Raw genomic sequence first — 22792 nt, 5'->3', positions numbered from 1 at the left:
ATATCAAGAAATATAACAATAGCATGTTGCTTTCCTTCAAACGCCTTGGTTGGTTTATGTACAAGTCATTAGCAGCCATAGCATTGGAGTGTTGCTTGTGGAAACCGAACTGATGCGAGTAGAATATACTATGGCTTTCGGAATAATTTGACATTCTGCTATGCATTATTTTTTCAAGAATTTCTGAAAACGAATGAAAAAGTTGCCAGGATCTGAAACGTCACTCTTTTTAAAAAGGGGAAAAATTTTGGCTGTCTTGAAACTTTTTATGAATATTCCACTAGATCAGTGGTTTTCAACCTTTTTTCTGTCGTGGGCATTTTTGTTGCACAGAAATTCCGTGGTCCATTAACTTTTCCATGATAGGGTAAAACTACAAGAAAAAAAAATATTCTTCCCGCAATATAAACAATTTCACTTTAATGATAATATAAATTACCACTCAGTAGCAAACAACAGAAGCATCATTTATTGCAATCAAAATTTAATTATAGTGACACAAATGAAAGTAAATTTATCGATAACTCTTGCAATTTTCAATAGGATTGTGGTCCACCTGAAAATGTTTCTGCGGCCTAGCAGTGAGCCATGGCCCACTGTTTGAGAACCGGTGCACGAAATAGTGAGGTTGAATATAAATGTCAAGATATCAATGATTTGTTATAACATATTTCAAATGGAATACTATCGATTCCAAAACTTGACCTGGAATTCATTTGGCGTATGATATTTTTTTTATTTTTAAAGATGTAGTGCAGGGGTGTGCAAAGTGCGGCCCGCGGGCCAAATGCGGCCCGCAAGGGAAAATGGTGCGGCCCGCGGAAAAGTGCCAATTTTGAATGGTGTCCAGCTAGCGAAATGAGTTTTTAATTTATTTCAATCTGGTTCCCTTTGCGTGGCAAAGCTTATATTCGAGTCCAATTTATTTTTTACGGCCCAGGGTGGTCCAAACTGCGGCCCGCTGACACATTCCGTGCGGCCCACAGAACAATTTTAGCATACACTATCAAACCATTGGCAGATATTTATATTTATTAGCGGAACAATTTTGATTTATTTTCAAACTATTCCAACTGGGAATAGTCCGTTTTCTAATCCCTATGTCAGGACTGACGTTTGTGTCTACATGTATATGGGAATGACGTCCTGTGATCGGTAAAAAGAGAATGAATTGTCTTGTGCATGCAGGCAGGACCTAGCCGATGAGATGAGCTCGCGTCAAGTAACTCCTCATTTGAAATGACGTTTTGTGCCTTTATTTTAGTCAAAACACTCCTCTATTTTCAAGTGTTGGCCATGTGACAGCAGTGACGAACCATAATAGAGAGCCTATGTTAAATGAAAGTGCGGGCCGCATTTACCCAGTTATCGATATCTAGCCCGCCCCTGGAAAAAGGTTGCACACCACTGATGTAGTTGGTCTTAAAACATGGATGAAAATTCTTGCTTTCCAAGATATGAAGGGAGATTTTTGTCACAGCTAGCTGGTTGTGACAAATTGTTAAGTAAGCTTTGTGCCACTTGGGAAAAGTGTTCTTCAAATTTATTTGCGCATGATATATTTTCTTAATGATGTAGTCGATTGATTTTATTTACCAATTAGTTCACTAATTGTCTTCCACACTTCCTTGATGTTGCCTTTGTGAGAGGCAAATTTAGACACATATATATTTGAGTTTTTTATAAAATAGGTATTTATGTAATGCTGCGCACCTGATTGTTAACTCAGATTTAAGAATTCCGAAACCTATAAAAATGGAGATTTAGCATGATATGCACATTTGTGCAATTGTTTCGTCATAATGAATTATCATTGGTACCGCCGGACTATTGTGACGTCACAAAGGCAAAATAACCTCGTCGAAGTATTTTCGAGTTTTTGCATCTCGGATTCTAGCTTAGCGCGTATTTATTTGAATCTATACTGCAGTATAGGAAGACGTGCATTTGTGATATTCACTGTCCGAGTCCAATTTACCTTGGTTGGCTTTTATATTGAGTGCATTGCTGTTTTATTCTTTATATTTAATCTTAGTCTTATTTGGTGGGTGTGCAGAACGTGTTATATTGATTAAATATATATTTTTAAACATAAAAAAATAATGTAATTGAAACGTATTAGCCATTTTGGGGATTAGACATTGTAGATACAGAGAATTACATTCGTTTTTGGAATGTTTAGTTTTCAGGACTGGTACATATAGTAAAGTTGCAAAATTGCGTATGTCCCCAAGTCATAGACACAATTCTGCATAAGTCACAGTGCGCCATTATGACGTCACCTAACTGCGTCATACAAATTAACTTAAATCCGGCTACGATCAAAAAATTGAACCATGGCAAATTCTTGACTCTCAATGGCATAACAATATCATTAGGAAGTTTTTTACGTTTTTGTCAAAACTGCTAAAAATGACTTACGCAATTCGAATATATTTTAATTTGATTTCTTTTTGTAGAGTAGTTTATCCGAGAATAATAGGCCAGGCTATTGTGACGTCACAAAGGCAAAATAACCTTGTCGAAGTATTTTCGAGTTTTTGCATCTCGGATTCTAGCTTAGCGTGTCGTGTCTCGATAGCCAAATTTGGTTCCCCGCGTCTTCCCTTCCCCAGTAAAAATGTGTGTTAAATTTTGTTTATTTTTTGATTTTGTATGTTATTTTTTTGCTGGTGGAAAAAATAAAATTGACTATGACTGTGCATAATATCAACGAATAAGCTGGTAATAATATTATTAACAATAGAGATATGCTCAAATATATGGACACGTAGCGCCACCCAGTGGCAATAATTTTGATGATGTCATAGCGAAAAAAAAGTAATAACCTTCTGGAGAAAAATTTTATCTTTAACCACTGAAAATATCAAAGCAATTGGTCCAGTATTCGAAGAGAAAAGCGATTTTTTAAAAATGGAGACGGAGACAAATAACAATAACAACAAGAGAGCTATGCTCAAATATATGGACACGTAGAGTCACATAATTTTGATGACGTCATAGCGAAAAAAAAAGTAATAGCCTTCTGGAGAGAAATTTTATCTTTAACCACTGAAAATTTCAAAGCAATTGGTCCAGTATTCGAAGAGAAAAGCGACTTTTCAAAAACGTGTCAAAGAACAACAACAACAACATAATATTGAAACGATCGTTATGTCCACTACGTGTCCAATAACAACAAAATTTTGAAACGATCGTTATGGCCACTAAACGTGTCCAATAAACTTATACTGCGGTGCGGTAATTTACTCCAAATTTCGCGTAGCAAGAATTTGCAGAATCAAAACGCACAACCAGTCACCACGCGGACTAAAATCTGTGTCTCCATGAATAAAAATAATACCGCAAAATTTTTGATGCAATATCGGATTGCATAAAATTCGTACGAAATTTAGAAATAAATAAAAGTAATAGCTTCTCAAAGAAAAATTTATTATTTAACCACTAAAGTTTCAAAGCAATTGGTCTAGTGACCAAGGAGAAAAGCAATTTTTTCAAAACGATACGAAGAAGAAAAAAACCAACAAGAACAAGAACAAGAGAGCTATGCTCAAATGTATGGACACGTTAACCAGAGCGAAGCAGTACTTACCTTTGACTCTACCGGTACCCACAAAAATTCCCGAGTTTCGCGTAGAAGCAATTTACAGAATCAAAACGGACAGCCAGTGTTCTCATGGATAAAATAATACAGAGAAATTTTGGAGGAAATATCGGATTTCATACGAAATATAGAAATAAATAAACGTAGTAGCCTTCTGGAGAAAAATTCCATCTTTAACCACTGAAAATTTCAAATCAATTGGTCCAGTAATCAAAGAGAAAAGCGATTTTTTTCAAAACGTGTCAATGAACAAGAACAACAGAACAACGAAACGATCGTTATGTCCACTACGTGTCCAACAAGATTACCAAAAATATGAAAACGATCCATAGGTCGACTGCGTGTCCAATAAGCTGGTCATAAAATATATTGTTGCGTAAAAAGTTCGGAATTTATTGGTGGACAAATAGATAACAGGGATACGCACGTGATCCGATGCACTCAAGTGTCGTGAAAAGTATAATGCCGCATTCAAGTTTTATTTTAGTTTGCGTACCTCCCAGTTACCTCTCGCCTCTTTTATGGCACTTGCCTCAAATATAGGCATTGATGATAATAATTATAGTTACACCCTATGATTTGATAATACTACATAGACGAGAGGAACGGACCAGATTTTGTAAAATTTTGCGGAAAATTGAGAATTGTGATCTCAATTGAAGCCGGCTGCTGTATGGCAAAAGCAGGAAGAGAAAATATGACGTATTACGCAAACCGGACGTAACATGGAACATTCATGCAACGAAAGCTAATGCGTCATAGCGTATCAACGCCCTGCTAAGATGAACCGCAGACTAGCTTGCCTACTCACAGATGGACTTTGAAAATTTATTTTATGTTGACATAAAAGAGGTACACAATTTTATGGTATTTATGCGCCCTGGATAGATGCTTTTAAGGTGCTTGAGGAATGTGTTACAATCGATAGATCACGTGCAGACAACATTTTGTATTTTTGTAGCCGTTTGTACAAGAACGTCTGTAGCGTTTGGCAGTAGACATAATTCCATTTCAGATATTTTGATACAGTGAAAGCGACCAGACGAGGGCTCTCGTTGGTCCCCATGGGAATTTTACAGGCACTAAAACTGGGGTGTAGACAAGTTTAACGTAGCGATTTAGTAACTTTACTTTAGTTTTTATCCAATCAAGTGGACTTTTTCACTGTTATTCTAATTTGAGATTCTAAAATATAATATATATCACCATACTTTTTTCACGTGACTTCATTTAAATTGAGTGGCACAGATTGGTGAAAGAGTACACTGAAGCAAAGTGAAATAGTATTTACAATGAATGTACAACAAAAATGAACAATGTCCATCAACTGTCTATGTTAAAACAGATTTTTAATTGACTCGAAGTCAACGCTATTGCATCGGTGGGGATACGATCTATTCCGTTACCATATAAGTTAGACTTTCTTCTGCAAATACATATTTATGAAAACAATACATTTGTCGTTTTGATTCCAATGGAAGCATGCTGTAATAAAAATGGGAATGAACCTAATATTACGAAATATCGGTTTCTGAGAAGGAAACTATAATATTTGAATCACTGTTTTGAAGTACTAAGAAGTATAGTGACGATTGGAAATCAATGAAGTGTAAGCTCCCTTGTTGTATGACTGTTGTCACCGGGGAAATCAAATTGCTTCTTGCGTTGAATTATTCATTACAAGCAGATTGTGATTAAAATTGTACCTAATCCGACTCACTGTCATTGTAAATGTAGGTATGGCGCAAGTAATTATACTGTATATTTATTAATCTTGACCAGTTGATTTGACACATGTTATATTAATGCTACAGGATATATTACGTCGTTTTGTTGATATTATGGAATATTTTATATTTGAGTATATAAATTTAAGTATTTGCACTCGTGTTGTTAGATTTCTAATCGTTGACTGTAAGTATGCAGGGTGTGGTGATAATTTTGAACAACCTAAAAGAAGATTTCTTTACTGTAGAGTCGAATATATCTATTGAAACGCAATCTGAGTCATACGTGGTCGTGCGCAATTAACTGAATAGGCTAAGCTTATGTAACACTGAGTCAAGCTATATGTTTTGGTAATAGCTGGTTTGAAATAAAGCACACAGTAATTTATTTGCTGCCATCTATCAGTAATATGTAATAGACTGGGTAGTTCATAGTTTTGCTGGTCTGAAATAGCGTCATTTATGAATTCGTACAAAGATTTGTTACGATAGACGAGTAAAAATAAATGGCGAGAATATGTTATGGTGTACAATTATATCGAATATCTTGTATGGGTAAAATGCAAGTACTTTAAAGACACGATTCTGTTTGTTTTTCTTATTTTAAAGGTAGAGTGAAATGTGAATCCGATCTAAATATGAACAAAAAAGGTTTTTTCTCGTTACTTCCAAAATCAAATACAGTTAGAAGATCTCAATGTTTGTAAAGATTCATAAATCACGAAAGTAGTCTTGAATAGTCCACTATTTGATTTCCCCTTTCAGATTTTGTTTTAAAAAAGTTGAAGAACCAAAAAGGTTCATTTAGATATATATCTTAACACTACACTTCCACCAAAACTAGATAAAGTCAATGTACGTCTTATAGAAATTTGATTACATGGATTCCAGATGTCCCCATGATAATCCAGGAACGTTGTCGGATTTTTAATATTCTTCTGTTTAAATTCGAATCTTTTGTTATATTTTTAGGTATATTATGCAAATCATATGAAATTGAAAGTATCCCAAAGAATTTATAGGACAATAAAAAAATAATTACGAAATGCAGGTGAGTAATACATTATTTTACTGCATAAACAGCAGAAATAATTTCACCAAGCAAGTTTTACCCACATTACGTATTAGTTATTACGCATAGTAATGAATTTGAAACAACGGTGGACAAAACAAAGTGTTGTAGAGTTAATGCGAAATGTACCGATATAATGTCGAATATTCTACTATTTATTTCACTTTGGTTTGTATGCAAAATGTATTATATTTAAATATTTAGTAGTGTCGTCATCACTTTCTTTTTTATTCACATTTTATAAGATTGCAGGTTCAATTATAGCATTCTAGACGTCCAAGCCGTTTCAGTCTTTGTTTCTACTAAAACTTCATATTATTATTAATTTATTGCCAAAATTTTACATCCCTGTCATTTCTTATTATCGGAATAAATAATAATAAATTATATAATAAATAAATTAATTAAGTACATTAATTTGCTATAACTTGTCCGCATACAGGCGATTAAATGTGTCGTTGTTGGCGACGGAGCAGTCGGAAAGACCTGTCTACTTATCAGTTATACTACAAATGCTTTCCCGGGTGAATATATTCCAACCGTATTTGACAATTACTCAGCAAATGTTATGGTGGATGGGCGGCCAGTAAATCTAGGATTGTGGGATACAGCAGGCCAAGAAGATTATGACAGGTAAGTGATATATAGTACTATACACTATGGCCGTACTATAAGCCTCCTCATAAGGACGACTGTCACCTATGCATTCATTTGCAACAAAATATTAATATATGATTATATGGGGATAGCTATGTGTTTTTTGTATTGCATATCTGTAAGCGCAACAGCACCGGCAAATCGATGTGGCGTCACGAAACCGTGACGAATAGCTTCCTTTTCTGTAGCGTCGTCACTGACTCAATTTGTGTCAAATTAGGACGGTATATAAAGGAATATGTGAAAGATTATACTACGCAGTCTGAAATCGGCATGGTTATAGGCTGATAGCGTCGCGTCATTCTGATGAACCTGCTTTCTCATGTTTTTATCGGATCATGACATTTTTCAACTGTTCAAAGCCACTGGCTAATGTAGATAATCGCGTTACTCGGAGATCTATTAACAAACTAACATTAGATATATATACCATTATCCAAGGTCTCTGATTTTTGATCTCACACCATGGCACTTTGATGCATTGGTTAATTTATTCAGGAATATTCTATTCAATCAAGTTCTTTAAATTCTTTAAAATAATAAACCAAATGTACTATTAATTCGCCTCATCTATGCCAGAAGCTCAAAATTGTTATTGAATAATTTGCCTACTGCCAGAACGAGTATAAAATAATTCTGTGTAAAATAGCAGCATGCCATTTTAATGACAACATTTATTTAATAAACAGCTTCAAATTGTTTTGGTCTAGTTTAAAAGTAAGTTGTCGTCAGTGTATTTTTGTATGACTACAGGCGTAGATAAGGAAACTATGTATTAAAAATATAGTTGAGTAGCCTTTTAGATAAACAAAAATGGTCTAGATTGGATCTTAATGGTAGCCTACTATTTTTGCCATAACGGATAAAAACATGCGTAGCGACGCTTTGTCCAGCGCTCCCTAGCTCTACATATAAATTTGACATAATATAAAAATACCTTACTATCATATTTTTTAATAAACTGCAAAAAGTCAAGCTTCATTGATTAGTATCCCTAATCCAAGTGTTAATTTTGGTTAAATTTTATTTAACAATTTTTTTTTGAATTCGTATAATATCCATATCTGCCCGAGGCACACTGGCTCACATATATATAAGGTATATATATAAGTCTCATATAAAATTTGTATACGTACGACCTGTTTGGATCAGAAAAATATTTTTTCAATTAGGTTATATATATATATTCCTTTGTCTCTTCGGAGTACAGTTTTTAATGATTAACATCTTCATTGATATTTTCTCAGACTTCGACCACTGTCCTATCCCCAAACTGATGTTTTTGTTTTATGTTTCTCTCTCGTGTCGCCGTCATCATTTGAGAATATTCGTGCCAAATGGTATCCAGAAGTGTCTCACCACTGTCCAAATACTCCTCTCATACTAGTAGGAACAAAACTTGATCTCAGAGATGATGAGGAAACGATACTCAAACTTAAAGAGAAACGAACAGCTCCGATTACGTAAGCTTGTCATTCTAATGCATAATGCAGAGTCATATACGTAAAAGTATTTATAGTTATTCTTAAGTCACACAAACGTGCTTGATGGCACTGCATCATTTTTGTAGTGGCAACAATGAGAGTTTATCTCAATTGAAAACTGATTCAGTCATTCAGATGTGAGCAGTTTTTTCATTACAGCTCTAATTTTTACGTTTAGAATTCAAATTGCTATTGAGTAAGTTTACAGTTGATTATTGCGGATTTTAAATGATTCGAGGTTTGAGTATCAGTGGGATCAGTTTTCTTTATTGTAAATATTTAGCATATATGTTAAAAGTATGAAAGCAGTTTAAATTGAGTAGGTCTGCACGTATTAATATGTATAAACGCTTCAAATTAATTGATATTTGAAATCAATCCTTTGACATTCTCCTATCTTTTTTAGTATGATTGGATGAATGTTTACAATAACAACATCCTTATGATGTTAATAATATCTTAAAGTATTACCGGTGTAATTTGAATGTATTTTTGAATTTACAGATATCAACAAGCTCTTACTATGGCGAAGGAAATTCGTGCAGTAAAATATTTAGAGTGTTCTGCTCTTACGCAAAAAGGCCTGAAAGCAGTTTTTGACGAAGCTATCAGAGCCGTTTTGTGTCCTGCGACGTCAAGTAAAAAGGGGAAGAAAAATTGTCATGTTTTATAATTATTTGTGAACCTGATTTATTCGTATTTCACGCGATTGCCTGTTAAGTTCGATTCATTTTGACTCTTGACTATTTTGACTCTTTTTTTTCTCCGCATTTTTTGTTTGAAATGCTCGCGAGAATAAACATTATTGCACATTAGTTTTGATACGGAATTCGAAAAGTTTCGTAAAACCTTATTTCGATTTCGATATCAAAATTCTAATTATCTATATTCTATAACATTATCAGAAAACTAAAAAATGTCCTATTGTGGGTACAAAGCTACGAGAATTGAATACTTGTTTAGTAGAATGTTTGCATTTATTTACTCTAAAATTATATATTTATTTACATTTTGAATTTAAAATTGTTATTTAATTGGAATTCTATGTCACTTATTTTATATACTTACGGCAGCAATGAGAATGCAAAAACGATGGCCAACGTGCTGTTTATGACATAAATCTATAACAGAAAGGTATTTTACTCATAACCAATCAGCTATTGCTGTTTTCGGAAATTCATTGCAAAAAAAATTGATGTTCCCCAGATATTTTATAACACTGTAAACGACATATTCCAAAATGTACTGGCATTTATTTTTAATTTATATTTTTCTTAGTTGAAACGTTTTTCTTTGTCGACCATTTTTCTTATCCCGATCGGCATAACTGAACATCCGCGACAAAATGTAAATGTTATTTGCAAACCGCCGATGTCACATTTTGATTTGATTTTCCGAATTTAAATATCTAATTAAAATAACATTAAATCTTTTTTTTTTTGCGTTAGTTGCGTTTCATATTACTCTACTATACGGAAATAAAACTACTTATAGAACATATATTGATTATCTTTCAACTATAAAGAAAATTGAAAATTGTAAGATAGTACATTATGACATATATATATATTTCATGGATGAAGGTTCAAAATTTTGCATTATGGGGATTGTTTATAGATACACAATTTTTCACTTTCAAATCGATAACACATTAGCAATAACGTATCCAAACACATAGCTGCGCAGAGATGAAAATCTTTCATTCAGGGAAGTTGCAAATCTTAATATACAATTGTGCAGTTGTGTTAATCCTAACTATAACGCAACAGTTTCGTGTTTACCTGATATGATGGTTACGTAAAAGTGGCTTTCTCATATGAGAACCTATAACCAAACGAACAGAGAGAACGATTAACTTTTCCAAGATATGTTAGAAGAAACTGAACCACATGTTTCTAAATCATATCGTTTATGTTGGCAAAAGTTGAAAATTAGGAGATATTGTGTGATGAAACACCTGCGTTTAATTTATATATTGCAAGTATATTGCACGACACATCCATTGGAGTAGTAAAGTATTTTATAACCATACTTTCGCAGATCCGCCTGACACATCCAAATTATACAGCGCTTGTGACAGCATAGATTTGGTATATATGCATATTATCTTCTGTGCTAAAATTGGTAGTCATAGCGTCTTCACAACGGATTTTTTATCATTGTTCACCTATGCGGAAGCTCCAATAATATATCTCAAATGTCAAATTTTAAGAATTATCCCAAAGGTGTTTTTAGAATCTTTTAAACCATTCATTTACGGCAATTTTGAATTTACATAGCAAAGAACACGATTGAGAAAGATATTACAATCTAGCCTATAAGAGACTGCAATTATCCAAGTTATTGGACCTATTAATTGTTTTGCTAAAATGTTGTTTGATATTGTTGTTGCTATCGAAGCGATTATTTTTGCACTTGGAAAACAATCTTTTTTCTAACTGGTGCATCAATCGATTTCGTGAAGATGATAGAGGGCGCAAGAAGGCTTACTTTTATTTTCCTATAGTCGTATGGGACTCGATATTTTACCCAAACTTTAGCTGTTTTATCATATTAAAAACTAACACTTTTTTATTTTATTACGCTCGACAAACTTCGTTACGCATTATCCTAGATCTTTTCAGCACACACGGTGCTCGAAGTTCTGCGAGCATTGCCGAAGATGTAAAATCTTGCCGTCCCATGTAACTGTTGTAGAACATAAAGTTATATTGGATCATTGTTAAATATATAGTTCAGGGCATTCGGAACCGTCTTACATTAACGCAAATATTACAAATCTCTCTTTGCTGTTTCATAGATCTGTATAAAAATTATGTATTTTTAAAAAAAAACGTTAAAAAATTTTACGTATCTGTGAACTTACTCGAAGCATGAATCGAAATTTAATAGAATATGAAAGCAAAATAAAGTAAAAACATCAAAATATAAATGGACGATAGAACATAATACTTTACTTTCGATCACATAAAATTAATTCAGGTGTCGACTCTGCCTCCATTGCAAGTTTTGAGTAAGCTGACTTTTAGTTTTAGACATTTTAAGTCGATCAAGCACTGAAGCAAAATTTATATTTAAAATAAAGTTTTTATCAGTAATTCAACCCAAAATTTTTTTTTTTTTGTATTTTTTTAATTGAATACCTTTTCTTTAAGTGAGAATCTTATATATCATATTATGTTATACATTGATCTTTAACAAAGAAACGCAGTGAAGAGACTGTGTGATTTTACTAATAATTACTGATATTATCACGTAAAAAATATGATTTATCATTGGGTTAGACCACAAATTACAATCTTGAAGTGTCGATGAAATACTATCTCCATATTTACGTTGTATATCAATTATTAGGCATTCAAGGACCCGTGCACGACAAATAACTGTTTAAGTTGGAATATGGAATAAAATACTTTCGGATAAATTGATGTCCCGGAATAAAAAAAAATGCTGTTACTTATTTGGATGCTCTGGTCGCATCACTCATCATAATCTCTTCATGAGCTTTGTACAAAAACACATTTTTATTTTTTGAATCAAGACAGAACTTTCTATATATCCATGTGAAACCTGATGGGAGTGTGTCCTATAATTTTATTTAACTGTGGGCTATTAGTTTTGTTATAAGCTGAACATATATATATTTTTTGTCTTCCGTAAGTCGGTTTATTTGATTGCTTTTCAAAGTCCTATTCACCTGCTGACCCTGGTTATTCTCCAAAACATGAAATCTATATAATTAAATGTGAAAACAAAATTGCACTATTATTAACAGTTTTTGTTTTCATGGTATTATGACATCAAGCGAGAGCAGTTTCCCAATTTTCTTGTTTTCCCCTTATTTTCTTCGTTCTCCTATTTGCTCCTTCCTCCATTTGCATATATTATGCCGGCAACACTTAGTTATCATTAACCTCGGCTATTTTGAAAATCTACGCAACTTTCGGTGCACTCCTTCAAGTTCATCTGCAAACGGACACTCTCTCGGTAATTGTGCAATTTTCGCAATTTACATAACAACACCAGTGAAAACGACAAGAACAACGCTCGACTCGTGTATGTTTATATGTCCGATGACCTCGGTTGCAGCATAAATTTGAGCAAGAACTGGGAGAATCCGGACCCGCCGTTCTGTTACAGTACCTTCCTCTCGTACCTCGATAACCTATATTTTTATCGTCTTCGCAATAGTCAGGCGAGTCCTTAAAATATATTAGATTGTCTATTCCGACCCCGAAGTTATGATCCGGATCATGGTAATGTATGTTGTTATCCATGTGTTGAAATTGGTTTCTTATTTCGAAATCGAAATAGCTGCTGTCTGCCCTGAAATATTGACATTTTTAAAGTTATTTTCAGTTTAAAGTTCGAGCATGGCCAATAAAATCAGGTAAAGGATCATGAAAAGAAAAATAATTTTACTCTGTCCAAGGGGTAGGGGTAGTAAATGGGTATAAACAAATGCAAACTCTTTTATAGCCAAATCTGGCAGAAAATTTGCCAATACTAAATTTGCCAATACGTTTGTGAAGACGCGCCCAGCGCATGTCTATGTTATGTTAGAGATTACCAGATAGGTATTGTGACAAAACTAGGGGGATTCTGGAACATATTTTGTGACATCACAAAGCGATAGAGTCACGGAGCAATAGAGAAAAGCTCTTCGTCCGTTTGTACAAACTGGGGACATTATTTGTCATATTTAGATCGGACTAGCAAAGCTAGCCTTGAAAATACTACGAAGATGCCTAAACAACAGAAGGGGGATGAGTATCGTAGATTTCAACTTGTGCTGCATGTGAGCAGCCGTTCAACGCCCGCAGCGACAACATGCAGCATCAGAATTCACATTAAATGTATATTGACATCATATTTGTGTTGACTTTTGAGTAAAAATTTTAGGCCTGATTAAGTGAAGAAATGATATATGGCTCGCACGGAAATGCAATTGAAAATATGTACTTTTTATGGCTCTCTTGACCAAAAAGGTTCCCGACCCTTAACTTGTGATAAATATTTTTGTCTCTTTGTTACTATCATTAATTAACCGCGTCGTTCAAATCCATTTTCGATGGTACGACACAGGAATTCAATACACTATGAATAAAAGAATATATAAGTAATAGATATTCATTGACTTACTTATTGCTAAACTCAATTCTGGATGCTTTAAAATAAAGTTCTTTCAATGCATTCCCAATAAATTCTATGTTTGGCGTCTGCTTCCAACACGTTTGAAGGCTGCAAGTTCCTGATGTTCCATGACATTTACATCGATTTTTCATATTGTTGGCGACTACCTATAAAATATGTGACGTCAATATATTTATAAGATGGTAATGAGAATTGATCAGTCAGAATCGAAGCCAGATTCAATATGCTGCCCATGCACCACACTGACGAATTTTAACTTTCAACTGAAGATGGTATTTTAAGTATTTTAAATAAAATGTAATATTTAGGAATATTATGAAAATTGGCCGCATTTTGGTCAAAGTGAATGACTTCAAAGTTAGGCATTGGACAATAATTTTCATGTCTGAACGCCACTTACCAATCTTCCGACTCTGTTGTTATGAAGCATTAGTTTTGTGTGAAAATCGTTTGCCACTTCTCCTTCGTCCAAAAACTTTCTTGAAAACATGATTCCGAAGTTGATATTATGATCACATCCACCCCATATGTATTTTTTCATGCGGGGATCAATTCCCGAAATATTTCCACCGTTTTTTAACACGTTCTGATAACAATAATAATAAATCAAATGCAGGTGATAGTCTGTGAGAGTGACAGTAACCCAGAGTATCAAGCCCAAAACCCCAAGCAAAAAGTATTTCATAAATGACGACTGAGATGCAGAAACGATAGTTGTGAAAATTGTACATTTCTTGCTTTGAACTTTAATCGTAGAACATTAAATATGCCCAATGTATTTCACATTTCTTTTTGGTTAAATAGCCTGACACTACACAAAGCAATATTTGACAAAGCTCATTTTATGAGTTTAATCACAGCAGTAGTGCGAATAACGAGAATGAACTACGCATCAGATGGAAATGAAAGCAAGTTGCTGTTCCTCCTGATAATTGTCGGATAGAAGATCAATTAGAACACATAGAATGTAGACTCATGATATTCATAAATGTCATTAGGTTAAAATAGATATATATAATGAAAATACAAACATATATATACCAAAAAATAATAAATGATTAGAAATTTTTGTACCTTATGAAAGCTTGCTGAAAGTCCTTTACTATACATATTTGGACTTAAATCACACTCACACGCCTCTATCTTTCCGAGGCTACAGGCATGAGCCACAGCATATGTTATACCTGCTGACGAAATTGCATGGGAAAATGCTGCTTCTCGAAATCCTGCAGAAAAACAATATAGTTTTTTTTATGTTAGTAATCTCTGTTGTATTTTCAAATTTACTCGGATAATTTAAGAACAAGCGACAATAATCGAATCCCGATTTAAGTGGAATATTAAATTAATTCAGACCAAGAAATAATTATTTTAAATTTTATTTTCATTATCGTTCATTATCGTTGTAATATGCGTTTACCAGTGAATAATTTTTTTTTAAATCAGTATAGACGAATGAAGCATACCTGTTTTAAAAAATGCACTGGTGTGCGGGATTTTGTTTTTTGTTTCTAGAGCTGTACAATTCCATCTTTCATTTTTAAATTGGCGCTTACATTCGTGAATTGCAATCTGCATCCCCTGGAATGAATTGAAAATTTAATCGTAAATAATCGTACACCGAGTTCCCTATTCAAAAATGAGAAACGTTATGATTTGATCTAATATAAGCATTGCAGAAAGCGTTTCTTATATATTACAATATGAATGAAGTGGATTAAAATGAACACTCATTAAATCACGGATCAAATTGTAAATTTGCAACCGTGAATGTAAGCATAATTCACCAAATGAGATGACCTTTCTTTCGATTTCGTTCAAGTTTTCAAAATTAGAATAGTATTCGTTAATTAGTCGTTGAAGTTACTGGTATATTTCGAAACATAAACTTAGCGTAAATACTGCTAACGTATTCAGAATTATGAAGCATAATCCTTATTAGTAATTAAACCTATTCCCGATCTGGGTTACAGAAAATATGTAAACAATGAAATATACTATATACGCTTTGCGGTGTATATTTGACTACGTGCCAACTTTGGGAAAAACTATAATATTCCGAAGACTTCCTTGTGGATTTATTTGAAACACGTAAATTATGTTTTACTTTATCATACAACGTGTCATACATACTTATAATTTACAATTTACAGTGATGTGTCCAATATATTTATGCTAACACACTAAATAAAACTATTTTGGTCAAACCACAATCAACCTGAAGGGTGGGATTTGTTTATAAGGCGATGTATTTCTTGCTTTCAAAATGATTATGTACAGATTCACTAAAGTAAAATTTATTAAGGAAAGTATTTTCTTCCGCATCCTTGGTCTTGGTCTAGACAAGTTTCGCTTTTACATTCTGAATGGCGGAACTAACTTTAATCCTAGAACTAACCGTGAATAAAATGTATAGTCAGCACTTGGTAAAAACTAAATCTATTATTTAAGATTTTGGGAGTACCGTATACTCAAGAATAAAATACAAACGCCATTTTCATATAAGGTGATAATTAATTTCCTATGTGATGAGCCACTTTGAAGTGAAAAGTTGGAATTTTTAAAGCAAATACGAAATGATTTATAGAACAATAAATCATGTGAATAAATTTCTTTGACAGGTGGACCGTGTTGCGACAAAAATATGAGCCACTGTTTTTTGAAATCTTGTTATTCTCAAATTAAGCTTGACAATATGATAATTCGTGAAATTTGACTACTTTGTGCGGATTCTTCAATGCCCGGGGACTTGAAACAAACAATGCGGCTAAAACAGATGGTTAGCCTTATTTTTTGTTGATCAAGGAGATTGGTCGTACCTTCAATTTATGATCGACCATACATGATCTCATATAACCCCTCAAATTATGACAAAATAAAATTGTAATTTTATTACACCAATGTTTCCAGATACGGAACCAATACCATTTATAATTTACGCATAAAGCGATAATGAGTAAGTATAGGTGTTTGTGTACAAAAAACTTTAACCTATTTTAGAATAATTGAGAAAAGGACACTTTTCTGTACCCAAATATCAGGCAGATTCTGGTAGCCTGGAATATGCTTTGGGATCAGTAAATTCTGGAAGTTTGAGTCCTATTTAATACATCATTTTCAAGGTCATGACTTATGAAAAATAAAAAACGGGTAATTAAGATAGAATGTTTATGTGCCTATCAAATCTTTGAGACAGGAAACTATAAAAATAACAATGTGTTCCTTTGCCACAGTAAATCAACCGCTTATATCTAGTAGAAATTGTAAAGCGATCGACTTAGTCAACTCGTAGAAATAGTGAACAATACGGAATATTATATTAACAATCGCATTAATTTGATGAGTTTCGAACAATCTCTATATTCTTGGAAGTCTCAGAGTACAAGTTCCCTAAAACCCGAGATAATTTCGAGGTCCGATTCTGCTTTGTATATATATTACCTGGATAGCCGATGCAATCGCATTTGGATCTTTTCTGCATAATTGATATTGGCTCCTTGTTAATCCTTCGGTGTTGCCACATATAGTATTAGTGTTGATACGAAACTGAGTTTTAGGAATATTTAATCGCATTATTTCATTCGTTCGATCTCTGTTGTACGCTGGCAATCCAAATCGGCGGAGGCTGAAAAATAATGAAAAGGTATTGCCTGTTTCAATATACTCAAATTTCTGCGTTGTTTAACAGGGTGAAACTTTCATAAATCCGCATTGTGTTCTATTCTATCTCGAGTATTCATTTTATATATATTTGTGTGTTGCTTGTGCCCTCGCAAAAACATTGATCTATAAAACGTTTTAGGTTTATCACTATTGTTGTCCTACCTCGTTTAAAATAACTCTAGAAAGATGATGACATATGAATTAAAAATAAACGTAAGTTTGACGTAAGTTCAGAAAGTGAGCAAGTCAGAACATACACATTTGAGTCATTATAGCGAAATATATATCATACTGGACTAACAACTTCTAAAACAGAGGAGGTCATTCTGGAAAATACTGTACGATTCTAACGTATGAAACGCAGAAATTGCAGCCCAATTCATAAAAATTGGCTCAATTTAATGCTATTACAGCACATAACACAACGTTGGCAATAAGCTTCAATGCCTATATTAGTGGTTTTCAACCGTTACAACCATACAGTTATCGCGTAATTGCAATGAAACAATCGATAGGCTCATGGAACCCCTGTGAATAAATTGTAATAAGTCCTCTTTTGTCTGAATGGTATAAACAATAAACATAAAACCAAATTTAATAATGGCTGAATCTTCAAAGTGTAGCAAGTTTATTTTTAGGTGCAACCCGGGTATATGATTATATTCAAACAGTATGCAAACAAAAGCATCTCGGATTTGAATGGAAGATTGCGGAACCCTCCGACTGGAAGTTGTGGGATGTTGATTAGCAATGCAATTATTACTATATATAATATGTTATTTGTATTACAATAAATAATTTTATTATCAAATATGTTTATATGGTTGAGTATATAGTAGAGTAGTATCTGCCTTTCCTCTCTGCTTTTGTGTCAGTGGATTGTATTAAATGACTGCGAGGATATAGTATAAGTATTGTCTATATTGAGTATTCGAAAGTTTTGCCACTACACTTCTACAAAGTTTCATCTGTAACCATTAGTATGACCTTCTCAAACAAGGGGGCGATTCTCAAATATATGAAAAAGAAGGTCCAACGACTAACTGTAGTATCGATAGCTCAGTTAGACGCAAACCGGTACCGGAAATTTGAAAGAGAAATAAAAGTAATAACCTTTTAGCGACTTCGTTTATCTTTGAGTATTGAAATTTTAAATCAATCGGTCTACTAATTGCGGAAAAAGGCAATTTTTCCAAATGCAGGATCAACAACTAGAATTTAGCAAAACGATCCATGAAGCCATTTCGTGCCCCAGAAGCAATTCACAACAATGATAAGAAAAGAATATTTGTCGCAATTACCGTAATATTCGTGTTTTGATTTGAATACCAAAATGCTTGAGCTGAAAAAAAGTTTCAACTTCTTTGCAAGATTTCGAATCATGGTTACTGACGGAAGAGCGCATTGATTAAAATCGCATATGTTCGGTCCACTTGAAGGGGCAAATGAAGTTCAATAATCGCGAGCTTTGATCAATGGAGTAATTTAAAAATTTGATCTTGAATTTTTCTAAACCGAACCTATCTTATTGAGTTAACCATAGTTGGGCGATAAAAAGAAATCGTTATGCGGATAGTCTTTGTTACAGTTAGCTTAGACTAAATAAAGCCTCTTTCGACACAAATATCAAGGGACACGGTTTTTTAGTTCAATTTACCTTTCTTGCCTCGATGTCTCTTTCTATCCCTTTTTGTCTCATAAATAATTACCGAGTCCCGTAATTTGTGGTACAGTCGAAATGTTATTAATGACACCATAAACCTTTCAGAATGTGGCATCAGTACACAGTTGGTTATAAACGCATTGCGGTAACATTTTTGATGGGTTGGCACACATTAGTAATGTTTTGTATTGTATGCTCATGCGTGACTACTGAGGAGACTTAACTTCTTTATATTACGTTTAAGCGATTTCATAAATTCAATAGAACCATGTCACTATAAGCTAACCTTTTGTTTTCGGTCAACATAATTTGATCATATTAAGTGGCTATACATGAAAAAGTAGGGGCCTCCGGGTCGTTTGCATATGTGAGAAACGTCATGCATGCGTACTAAGCAAGTATCAATTCGCGCACATGAAAGACTACGCTACCGGCACATCAGGCTAACAGGTTGGAATTGTGTGTACAATAACTCGGAGTTCGGTTAATAAATTCAATGTGAATATACACACGGGTACTCTCTAGTGTACCGCGAACACTGTTGGTGGGATGTCTTTCTTCTTAGCTTTGTAAGCATTATTGTGTAAATGATAATATTCCTTGAACTATTGAAATCCGTAGATCATTTGATATTTAACTTGATATTCGTTTCTTCTGTTGTGCGTACAAACATGCCTTTAAAAACGTCAATATCACCATTTATAGTATAAATGTTTAGCATTCGAGGCGAGAAATAATAATGGTATTGCAGGTAGAAATTCAAAAAGGAATCATTCAAAGTATCCTGTGTAATATCACACGATGTCTAGATTCAGTTATGTATAATTAAGCTCATATCACATGAAAATTAAATACCTAGAAGGTAATTATGTCAAACTATAGTTTCGCGTATGGCAGGTTTGTATTTGAACATTACGTCCATGGCTACTCAACCCAACGTTAAAAAAAACGACGCCATCTTTACCAACCGCACTATAACAAAATTGAACGCTGGTCATAGTTTGACATTGGAATATATTTGTTTTTGAAAAGTCATCAAACAAACTCGTCGTATAAACAGACAATCACTGGAAGCTTGTATATATGATGGTTTCTACATTGAGTAGGAATTATAGAATAGATGGATGTTTCGAATACTTACGGATTAATTTACGGTTCGTTTTACTTAACCACTGCCTTACAAAATATGCGTGCTAAAATACAGCAAGATGCTGTGATGTCTACCAATTGAAAGAAAGATTTATTTGTGGTTCGTAATCAGCTATTACGTCTAAATATTGAATTACCATAAAAGCGCCATAAATATTTCCGGTCAGTAAATCCTTTTCCCGCGTTACGTTACATTTTATTATATTTTAAATCAATCAAAATTATTTGGTGAGTCGTAGTCATGTTCTTCCATTCTTTTAAAATATTTATTTCTTTAGAAAAATAAATTATAAATAATCACTAATAGTAGATTTTCCAGGTGTTTCTTCGTGATCATTACTTGAAAGTGTGTGTGTATAAAATGTAAAATTTTATGATCGCTCACGCGCATAAAAACAAGTTGAGATTCATTTGTCATTTTTTGAATTGACTAGAATACATTTTAGGAAAAAATCCTTCCGCAATTCGAGAATAAATAAAGTTCATATCGGACAACTGGAGTTTCGAGTTCTTCTTAATTGGAGTTTCCATTAAAATTGCTACATTTCATTTGACCATAAAATATTTAAAATGTACCCACGCAAAGTTTAAAGACTATATTTATGACATAAGTTCATTGATTACATTTCGAAAGACCAATTTATCTTGTTTGACATCGTTTTTCGCCAAACGAAGTTACCTAGCAAATCCATGCAATCTTGGTGGTATTGCTGCTAGACGGCGAGCGTTCAACATCAGAAGATTTAAAAAACGTTACAAATTGAACTCTGTTTATACCGTATACATTATCTTACTTGAAACGTGCAATTTCTTCATGCTATTTGAAACACCTGGTATTTGTTATAAAATAATGATGTAGGAATCCCAGTATAGATATACAGTATTTGTTACGACTAGAATAGGTCGACTGACTTTATTATTATTGCTGATACACAGCGTTATATGACATCATACAATTTCCATGACTGAAATATAAAAAAAAACAGTGCACATGTTTTAATTGCGTTTCTTATTGACAATTTAAATAAAAGTTGATAAAAATGATTTCAAAACGTGTTCATAGGTCACCACAGCTCTTATTTTGATATGGATCATTCCAAACATTCCGACTAAACAGTTTGCATGTAATTGTGTATATTTTCATCCATTGTCGATATTTGATAAATATGATATGAATTGTTATTTCCTTATTCATTTGATAATTTAAAATGAACGTTTCTTAATATTTTATCTTTGTCATATTTTTGTTTCATTCAATAGAAAATAGATATATACGAACACAGCGCTTGGTTTTCTTGGGTTCTCCCCCTGACTGTAATATAACAAACCAAATACCAACACCAAATTTTTTTCTTCAGGGATAAATCCATTTAACAACTATTATCGTATGATTCGCCCAAAAACTGAACAGTTTTTCTCCCGTTATCGTTTGTGATATAAGTTTTTGGGTTCATATTTCTTAATAGCATTATCTTGTTTTCGTGATTTAAATCGGTTTTATGCCTTATTTATCATTTTTTTATAATTATCTTACCAATTCTATCACTAATATTTGACATTTTGTTGTGACTTTTAAGGCACGTACTACGACACTATGTGGCGTTGCGCCACGTGCATATATAGGTGAGATGGTGAACAATACTCTACTCTGCGACTGTATAAAAAAAGTGTTAGAAATGTACTGCTGAGTTGAACAAAAGAAAATACGTTGATCAACACGATAAAGGAGCACTGGAACCAGTCTAGAGCAGCAGCCAAATTAGGTAATAATATTACTTATAACAGCCAGAATGATTACTCGCTTTACCTCACACTTTCCGCAACCTTAGTGCATTTGATTGATGTTTGTTTTCAATTTTAATCCTGCAAATGACGGCACGCTATATCCATTATGTTTTGGGATTATTTGCCATCATCAGTCTTAATCAAGACTCGTGCTATGACCAAATACTGGTTTGAACAATTTTACATTTAAAACACATGTTAGACATTGTTTTTTCATCCACCCTTTAAAATTTTTTAAATCGAACAAACATCAAAACGTGAAAATATATATAAAGGATATGGTACAATATTTCTTCTATTTGGTGGTTAATTTTTATATCAGGTCAAAAATTTAAGGCCATCAGGCGTAATCCACGTGTTAAATTAATTATCTAAATTCATCGACATTCAATTCAAATATATTTAATTCCGAGTTTTGCTTTAACTAAATTATTTGGATATCTTTACACGTGTCATATTATACAGGACAACATCTTCATCGTAATTAACTAGTTGTAGCTTAACATAATATATTATGTTTTTTTAAATTGTGTCCATCCGCATACATGATCAAAGTCTACCACAAGTGTTCAGTAAAATTCACTACGCACCTGATCAAATAGAATATGACGTAAATCCATGATGTGCGCCACTTCAAACCATCCGTCATGATAAAGTTTGCCAGAAAATGTTTCAAATCCTCGAAATATTCCAAAATGTTTTGAAGAATGCTTTTTTTCAAATCCGCTAATCCCAACCGTATTCCAATCATAAATTTAAATTCATATTAGGAAGATGCAACGAAAATTCTTCTACATGCGGCAATCTTTTTAAATGTATGGCCTGCATGAATAT

The 22792-nt window shown here is 33.4% G+C and overlaps 2 protein-coding genes across 3 annotated transcripts in view; one reads left to right on the top strand and one right to left on the bottom strand.

The window, feature by feature from the left end:
* LOC120343527 (ras-related C3 botulinum toxin substrate 1-like) overlaps positions 1-10044 on the top strand; it is a 13724-nt gene extending 3680 nt beyond the window's left edge. The window contains exons 1-5 of one of the 2 annotated variants that reach the window (XM_039412731.2): positions 4380-4456; positions 6304-6382; positions 6846-7036; positions 8308-8523; positions 9049-10044. In XM_039412731.2, coding sequence (XP_039268665.1) covers positions 6377-6382; positions 6846-7036; positions 8308-8523; positions 9049-9217 — 582 coding nt within the window. In that variant the 5' untranslated portion in view covers positions 4380-4456; positions 6304-6376 and the 3' untranslated portion in view covers positions 9218-10044. Of the gene's footprint in view, positions 1-4379; positions 4457-6302; positions 6383-6845; positions 7037-8307; positions 8524-9048 lie in introns of those variants that run through there. The other variant, XM_078110498.1, reaches the window with a different exon arrangement.
* Positions 9899-22792, bottom strand: LOC120343519 (protein Wnt-10b-like). Its single transcript, XM_039412722.2, has 7 exons — positions 22549-22792; positions 17140-17323; positions 15165-15279; positions 14773-14924; positions 14099-14284; positions 13687-13844; positions 9899-12870 (listed from the first exon to the last, which is right to left on the bottom strand). Exons 1-7 carry the CDS (start codon positions 22707-22709, stop codon positions 12507-12509), a joined length of 1320 nt encoding a protein of 439 aa, XP_039268656.2. The 5' UTR covers positions 22710-22792; the 3' UTR covers positions 9899-12506.

This window comes from Styela clava, chromosome 1 (genome assembly GCF_964204865.1).
Source record: "Styela clava chromosome 1, kaStyClav1.hap1.2, whole genome shotgun sequence".
Lineage (NCBI taxonomy): Eukaryota > Metazoa > Chordata > Ascidiacea > Stolidobranchia > Styelidae > Styela > Styela clava.
Note: the sequence above shows the minus strand (reverse complement) of the source record. Positions and strands in the feature narration are given on the sequence as shown.

Coding starts and splice junctions, on each gene's coding strand:
- LOC120343519 (XM_039412722.2), bottom strand. CDS start 22,709: ATGATTGGAATACGGTTGGGATTAGCGGATTTGAAAAAAAGCATTCTT. Junction 17,324..22,548: donor GTCATATTCTATTTGATCAG/GTGCGTAGTGAA, acceptor ATTATTTTTCAG/CCTCCGCCGATTTGGATTGC. Junction 15,280..17,139: donor CGATTGCATCGGCTATCCAG/GTAATATATATA, acceptor AATTCATTCCAG/GGGATGCAGATTGCAATTCA.